This window comes from Triticum urartu, chromosome 6A (genome assembly GCF_056163025.1).
Source record: "Triticum urartu cultivar PI428250 chromosome 6A, HENAU_Tu73, whole genome shotgun sequence".
In the NCBI taxonomy this organism is placed as follows: Eukaryota; Viridiplantae; Streptophyta; class Magnoliopsida; order Poales; family Poaceae; genus Triticum; species Triticum urartu.
Genome location: NC_141878.1, coordinates 214,403,792 through 214,412,364, shown reverse-complemented (window position 1 = coordinate 214,412,364; position 8,573 = coordinate 214,403,792). Strand labels below are relative to the sequence as shown.

The window sequence follows — 8,573 nt, the reverse complement described above, 5'->3', positions numbered from 1 at the left end:
AGGCACAATCTTGCTCGACATGGGAGCAATAATTGTTCCTAATAGGACAAGGACTAAATTTCGAAGGAAATCGTCATCGGTGGATTTATTTTTAATAATGTCCCCTATGAGATCATCTATCACTATGTTTCCTGTTTTCTTATTGAGAAACTATGGTAGCACCCGCTCCTTAATGTCCTCGCCTTCTTCAATCAGAATGTCCAAAGCGGACAGTCCTTGGTTCTCGAGGTTAAAGATGCACTCGACATCGACTGCACCGAGAGTCACCTCCCCAACCTGCTCTTGTATAATGAATCTGGCCGTGCTGGCCTCAAAATTCTCAACCATATACCTAATCAGTAGGGTACACATTTTAATAGATGGTATTTGAAGCATGCTGTGAAGTGTTGTATCGACGACTCTTGCGCGTTGACCGCTCGATAGAAGATTAACAAGCTTGCACCATTTTTCTACGGCACATACAATTTCTCCATTGATGTCGTCCATCCTGTTGAAACAAAATATAATACTTCATGACATAAGTGAACACTAATGCAAAAATAACAATAGACATGCAAATATATAAAACTTTCTGACAGTAGCTAGCACTAATGCAAATCACTAATGCAAATATTAAACTAGCACCATGTATACCGCAACATGCAGCCAAGTGTGTGCTGATATGAGGCTATAAAAAAATAACTACAATTGGTAATTGAATTTACTTGCATGTGATAAAGTTCTTTGAGTATCAGATAAATTATATAATCAATTAATTTAATATGGTAAACTGTTAGAAATTTGTCCGGTTGTCTTATTAACACGCTGACAAATTGATCAGCTGTAAATAACTACTGTCTATAGCAATGGTACCTGTCTGAGGTTCGTCAACATATAATGCATAACTCTTTAATGTTCTATGTGCACAAGACTATAATTGGATCGTGTGACAAAATATAATTGGATCATGTGACAAAAAATCTATTGCATCATGCTTCTCGGGGAACAACATCTTATTCTACCTTGTTATGAAAGAACCAAAGATTGTGTTCATCTACGCCATCTGGTAAGAACGCATCTAGTGGAGTTGATACTATTTGAAAAAATGTGCTAAACCTAACTCCATGAAAGCAATGACATGGAGGAACTAGCTTGCTATGAAGGCGGTAAGTAGGACAACTTACTTGATCGGTCGATGAAGATGAAAGAAGTCGGCGATGCCGTGTCGACGTAGTTCGTCGAGGGCTGCCACCACATGTGGATGACCTTGATCTTCTCGGGATTTTTCTGGCATGTGGGATGCAGCAGAAGGAGCTATCAACGACTCACCAGCAGGAGGCGATCTAGTCGACGACATGTGCGAGCAGGTGGAGATTATATACGAGGTCGACTCCTAGGTCGTTGTAACTTGCCTGAGGCAAATCGCGGGATCTATATTTTCCTCGGTTGAAGCGAGGCTGAACGTGCTCCTCAATCGTAGGGATAAGAAAAGTATGGATTAGCATGATCCCGAAATTGTGTAACAGAACGACAACTACTCCTGTGATGGACGTGCATGTGATCGACGTGCATGGAAAGCGCATCGTTGTGGGCCCCCGCAACATGGATCCCAAAGGTATTTGTGGTCTAGGCCGGCCCACCAACCTACATCCGTAACCATATAATGTTTGTTTCAGTTGCTCAAAATATATTTCATTGTCTCTTCCCTCAAAAAACAATATATAATCTTTGTTTTCACCTATTAGTTATTGTATACTTGTATATGTTTAACAATATTTATAGTTTCTCTCTCATATCTGCAATATTATAAATTCAAATGTAATGTTTCTCTTTCCTTTTTTGGTTTTCCTGTTATTTTATGTTTTCTCCATCTTATTCCTAATTGTTTTTTCATGATTCATATTTCCATATCATTTCTTCTCATAGTTTTCAATTTCAAATATGTATGAGTAAATGTTGTCCTATTTATGACTTCCTAATTGGCGGGACCGACATCAAATACCACTTTCTGACCTGCCCTTCAGCAGTATAGAATGGTCATGCTTGTACATGGTGCATGTGGAGGCATGCATGAGATGACCCCAACTTTTGGGACTATGTGGGCATGGCCAATGTGGTCCCGCATGCAAGGTCTGCACAAATTCGGACACAAAACACATGTTGCGTCACGTCCGGGCAGTGTTCAAGGGTTTTTTTTTGCCCGAAAAACTCTACAAAATGCATCGAGTCTCCGAAATGAACGACTTGTCAAGCATGCTTGCCATGGTCATCCTATGGTTTTCATAGAGTTTGGGATCAATTGGTGGGACCGGGAAGGAAAACCTCTTTCAGACTTGCCCTCCGGCAGACCCGAATGGTCCTGTCTGTACATGGGGCATTTGGAGCCTTGCATGGGATGACTCCTACTTTTGGGACCATGTGGGCATGGCCAATGTGGTCCCCCAAGCAAGTTTTGCACGAATTTGGACACAAAACGCACGTTGCGTCATGTCGGGGCAGTGTTCTAGGGTTTTGTCACCGGAAAAACCCTAGAAAATTCAACGAGTGTCAGAAACGAACAATATTTGTCATGCATGCATGCCATGGTCATGGTAGGGTGTGCATAAAGTTTGGGATCATTTGGTGGGACCGGCAAGGAAAACCTCTTTCAGACTTGCCCTCCGGCAGACCCGAATGGTCCGGTTTGTACATGGTGCATGTGGGGGCATGCATGAGATGACCCCAACTTTTGGGAGCATGTGGGCATGGCCAATGTGGGCCCCCAGGCAAGGTGTGCACGAATTCGGACACAAAGCGCATGTTGCGTCACGCCGGGGCAGTGTTCTAGGGTTTTATCGCTGCAAAACACCTACAAAATGCATCGAGTGTCAAAAATGAATGATAGTTGCCATGCATGCTTGCTATGCTCATCATAGGGTGTGCATAAAGTTTGGTATCAATTGGTGAGACCGAGAAGAAAAAACCTGCTTCTAGTACATGGTGCATGTGGACGCATGCGTGCGATTGTCCCAACTAGATTTGATTTAATAATATTTCAAGTATGAAACAAAAAAGAAAATTTATAATTAGGAAGGACAACCATGAAAAGTGAAATAAAATACAATATTATATCATACATTATTTAAATTTATAACTGTCAGAACAAAGAAAAGAGGAGAATATAGAAAATAGAAGAAAAATTTGAATGAATAAGTGCAATAAAAGACAACATATTATCTTACATTTAATAAACAATTCAAATATAAAAAAGATAAGATATATTAGAATTAAGAAGTGAAATAAAAGATAACATATTATCTTACATTTTGAAAATATTTCAAATATAAAGAAGAGAACAAATATTAGAATGAACAAGTGAAATAAAACAGAACATTTAATCTTACAAACTAAAAATATTTCAAATATAATAAAGATAAGAAATATTATAATGAAGAATTGAAATAAAACACACCATTTTAGTTTATATTTCGTAAATATTATCAATATAAAAAAGAGAACGAACAAATGAAATAAAACACAACAGAATTTGGCATATTTTTTTAATTTTAGTAAACACTGTTAGAAATATTAGAAATATAAACAAGAAAAGAAATTTTGGAGTTAAGAAGTGAAAAACGAAGAGAATATAAAACAGATCAGCGCGCGGGTAAGGTTGCCCTGGGCTAGCCCGCCCGAATTGGGCCCAAGGCAGAGCCACGTAGGGCACAGCGCATCGCACAACCGTGGGGTGGTGGGAGTTTAGTCGCACCTCGCCAAGCAAGAGAGGGCCGCACCGGTTTATATACCCGGCTGCGACTCCCCTCCCAAGCTCCTATCATATGCAGGCAGTACATTGCCTAACTCTCGTCCCCTCTGCCCCATGGGGCCTACCAGTAGTAGAGATATTCTGCACCACGGGCATGCATCCTGGCCCATGAACGTCTGGGTTCCTAGTCGTATGCATGCCGTGTTGTATGAATTCTCCTGCTCTGGTAGGTGGGCACTTAATTTGGCATATTGCCATGTGTTTTGATCTTCAAATCACACACTAAATTATACACATGCTCACTTGCATTCAATACACATTTTTTTGCATATATGACAAGTTAATGTTTTGACCTTCAAATCACCTAATAAATGTTACACATGCTCACTTACACGTAATACACATGGATATTAATGGGATTTCAGCAAAAATGAGGCTGTGGTGTATGAATTCTCCTCCCACATGCATGCCATGGTCATGGTAGGGTGTGCATAAAGTTTGGGACCATTTGGTGGGACCGGCAAGGAAAACCTCTTTCAGACATGCCCTCTGGCAGACCCGAATGGTCCGGCTTGTACATGGTGCATGTGAGGGCATGCATGAGATTACCCCAACTTTTGGGAGCATGTGGGCATGGCCAATGTGGCCCCCCAGGCAAGGTGTGCACGAATTCAGACACAAAACGCATGTTGCGTCACACCGGGGCAGTGTTCTAGGGTTTTTTTCGACCACCTCCAAATCACCTCAACTTTTGCACACATGATCTCTTGGACAAACAAAGCTTGGTTTCCACGGTTTTATTTTTTTTATTTTTTTGAATTTATAATGACCTCTAGACTGACTGGTCAAAACATCGGTCTATACCTCAAGAGGGCATTGTAAAATATTCTTTTTCAAATTTTCTTTCATAGCCATGTTTGGAACATGTGGGTCACCATGTACAAGAAAATTTGGGTGACTTGGAGGTGGTGGGAAAAATCACCTTTGTTCAAAAACTGGCTTAAGTTAGACCAAATGGCCCCTCCAGAATGCGGTGATTTTTTCGACCACCTCCAAATCACCTCAATTTTGGCACACATGATCTCTTGCACAAACAAAGCTAGGTTTCCAAGGTTTTATATTTTTTTGAATTTTTTTATTAATTTATAATGCCCTCTAGACTGACCGGTCAAAACATCGGTCTATACCTCAGGGGGGCATTGTAAAATATTCTTTTTCCAAATTTTCTTTCATAGCCATGTTTGGCACATGTGGGTCACGATGCGCAAGAAAATTTGGGTGATTTGGAGGTGGTGGGAAAAATCACCTTTGTTCAAAAACTGGCCTCTTATATTTGTTTATTTATTAATGTCCTCTTATATTTGTTTTTTTAATGCCCTCTTATTTTTTGAAATTTTTTATTTATAAAGCTAGGTTTCCAAGATGGCTAGGCTGGCCCATGCTTTTCCTTTTGTTTATTTTTTTCCTTTTCCTTCTGTTTACATAAAAATTACCTTAGCACCCAAAAAATAAGATAAAAATTACATGACCCCTCAAATAATAACATACCAAAAATTCAAAAGGTATTTTTATCAAGCACATCCTTTTTAATATTTATATTTTCTTTTCTTATAAATAAGTGACATTTTCAAAATTCTAATAAGCAGGGTAATATAACTTTATTAAAAAATAAAGTACATCTTATTTCAAATTCCTTTTTTTGCACATTATTTTTAACTAGTATTACATTACTCTTCTAAATTTACATTTAATTCCATCACACTTTGATGATGGAATATTTGCTCTGTTATTGCAACATAGGTTCAAATGATGGAACATTTGATCTTTTTGCTTATTCAAATTATGAATTGATGGAATGTGTGAGGATGAACAATTATCAGTAACTTTACTAAACCCCATGTACTATAATTCATGACAGTCAATTTGGAACATTGCCAGATTCAATATTTGGTATGATTGGCACATGGGCATAGCATGTTGCACTTGCCCACAGCATAGACAAGTGTTGTAGCATGTCTAAAGCAACACTGAAGCGCCATTTGTGATCATTGCACCATCGAAACAACAACTAAACATGAAGGAAGCATTCACCACCAATAAAGTTAAGGCCACACATATATAGATAGCATTTTAGGTTACCACCACAGGTACCAGGCAGTTCACAACAGATCCAGTTCATACACACAATACATTACATTACATTACATTAATAGAGCTAGTTTCCAACTAGTTCAGACCCAGATGCAGCTTTCCAAAAGTAAAACATCATCAAATATACTGATGATGAGTACGACTTCCAGCTTCTGATGACCAGCATGATGTAGGACTAGATGTTAGGGTTTCTCAAGACCTTCAGGAGGGCAGAATGCTGAGCCCTGATCTTGTAGTCATCACTGGAGATCGATGTAGCCCGGCAATATTCCATCAGATGCTCCAATAACCCAGACCTGGGCTTGGGCCTACTGCAGTAGGGGCGGTGGTACTTTTCCGTCCTCCAGTTGTGGTACATACCAGATCCTTCGGCCCTGATATTCAACACCACCTTCTCTTCAAAGGACTCGACATTCCCCTCGACCACATCATCTCCAGATTCATATTGCACACATTAATGACTGACATTAATACATTGTGCAATCAAATACTATAAACACGTTATACTAACTCAATGCACAAATAACATTTCAACTAGGCCTTACCTCATACGGCTCATCTTCATCACTGTCATATGGGTAGAACCCAGTCTTGTCCCACTTCCTCTTGTTTCCCACAAGATCCTCCTCCTCCTGCTATATTGTCAAACAAGCACAACAATTACAATGAATTGAATTGCAGCTCAAAGAATGTCATTACAAACAAAATTGTGAATGTGAACCACATTGGTATGTTGCAAGTGACCAATATTGTCAATATATTTTCCAATGCAAAATAATTTAATATGAAACCTAAAGATAAACAAATAAAGCTACCTAAACAATTTGTTTTTGCATAATGATGGAAAGCTCCAATCTATAATGAAAAAGTGCACTGGTTACACATGGTATGTACATTTCAACAACTAATTGATAGACTATATATTAAGCTATCTACATATTAAACAGTAGGGTTATCAACATACAAGTTCATTGATATGTACATACAAATAAATTCTTTCCTTATAAATACAGAATCTAAGCAATCAAGCAACAGACAAATGCTTTCCTTCATAAATGGTAATGAAAATCTAAGCTGGATTCTTGACATTCCCTGGATTAACCCAACACTTTTCTTTTGAGGGAACTTCCCTCCACACTACTTAATGGAAACATATAGTATATTTTGTTGCTAGGATCCTGCCTTGGAATGTTTACTTCATAGTTATACAATGGTGACATCCCAGCTGCATATTTTTGTAATTCATCATAAGTATTTGCACAAGAGGAAAATCTGTGGCCAGGTTAATTTTATGAGGCTGGACAATAGGCCTGCCTACAACATTTGGTTTATAAAATTTTGCACAAGGACAATATTTCAAGGCCATGTTACTGTTTTTGAGGCCACCCTTCTACAATTGTATAGTGAGTTATCTCTTAGCCTCCTAAATATAAAATTACATCCATTGCTACTAATTACAGAAGCCAACTACAAATTTTAATATGCACAAATTACTGTTTTGGGATAATGCAGCAAAGCTCCTACACATATTAACATAATGCAGTAGTTAATTAGGTACAACTTCAACTATAAATGCATACATCTCCAACAAACATCTAAAATTTCATTACTTACCTAAACAACAACAAATTATACTATAGATGAATCTTGTATCATCTAAATCAATTCATTGGCACATCAAAATTAATGCATTCCAAATCAAATATGTTTCCATCCAGTATCATTAAACCACAGATAAAATCAAATAATCATATATGTCTGCAGCATTGAACTACAGATCTAATAATCTTATGACGTCTATCTGACCTTAAATTCCCCCTTAAATAAGGTGTTCAACCTCATACTAATTAAAATCTAACAAGCAAAAATTCCACTACTAATCTAATAAGCATCTGAAAATACCCATCCCTCAATCCGGCTACTTCTAACTTAATCTAATAATCATATGTGGTCCACCATTCTTGCACGAATCAAATACAGAAAAACCCTAATGCAGAGAAACCCTACATCCAATAAATCTAACCAAAGAAACTTTTGGCCACAAAACCTACAATCTGAAAAATACCAAATAAAAGTGATAAGCAGATACCTTCTGCTCCGCCTGCTCCTCGCTGGAGCCGGCCTCCACCTTCTCCACCTTCTCCACCTCGTGCGCCTCGCCAGAGCCTGCCTCCACCTTCTGCGCCTTGCTAGAGCCCGCCTCCACCTTCTGCGCCTCACCGGAGATCGCCAGAGCGGGCTCATCTGGCTGCACTACACCGCTGTAGCCCGCCCCCGCCTTCTCCAGATATGAAGCGGGGGGAGCACCGCGTTGGACGCCCGCACGTCCCCTCACAAAGGTGCCCGCAGCGACCTGCCGCACCTGCTCCACCAGATCTGCGCCCCAATCGGGGCGCTCGCCTCCTGCGTCCGCCATGGCGATGGAGAGGATGCGGTGAGGGAGATGAGGAGGTTGGAGAGGAGAGGGAGTGGGGAGTGGAGAGAGGGAGACGATGCAGCGGGGGGAAATGGTGGGCGATGCGGCCGGAGGTGGTTATCGTCCACATTTATATGATGGGATAGTTTTGGCAACTACCCGTGACACGTGCTGCCCCACGCGTAGGCGGCTGCACGCGTGAACGAAATGCCGCCGTATACAAATACGTATACGGCCAGGCATACGATCTAACCGGGCCCGTACAAGCCTCCCAGGGCTCCT

General features: G+C 40.0%; 1 protein-coding gene across 1 annotated transcript; it reads right to left on the bottom strand.

Moving 5' to 3' along the window:
- Positions 1–6,050: 6,050 nt before the first annotated feature.
- Positions 6,051–8,291, bottom strand: LOC147964800 (uncharacterized). Its single transcript, XM_087530163.1, has 3 exons — positions 7,965–8,291; positions 6,423–6,504; positions 6,051–6,322 (listed from the first exon to the last, which is right to left on the bottom strand). The coding sequence occupies exons 1-3, from the start codon at positions 8,289–8,291 to the stop codon at positions 6,051–6,053; spliced, it is 681 nt and encodes a 226-aa protein (XP_087386289.1).
- Between the last annotated feature and the right edge of the window lie 282 nt (positions 8,292–8,573).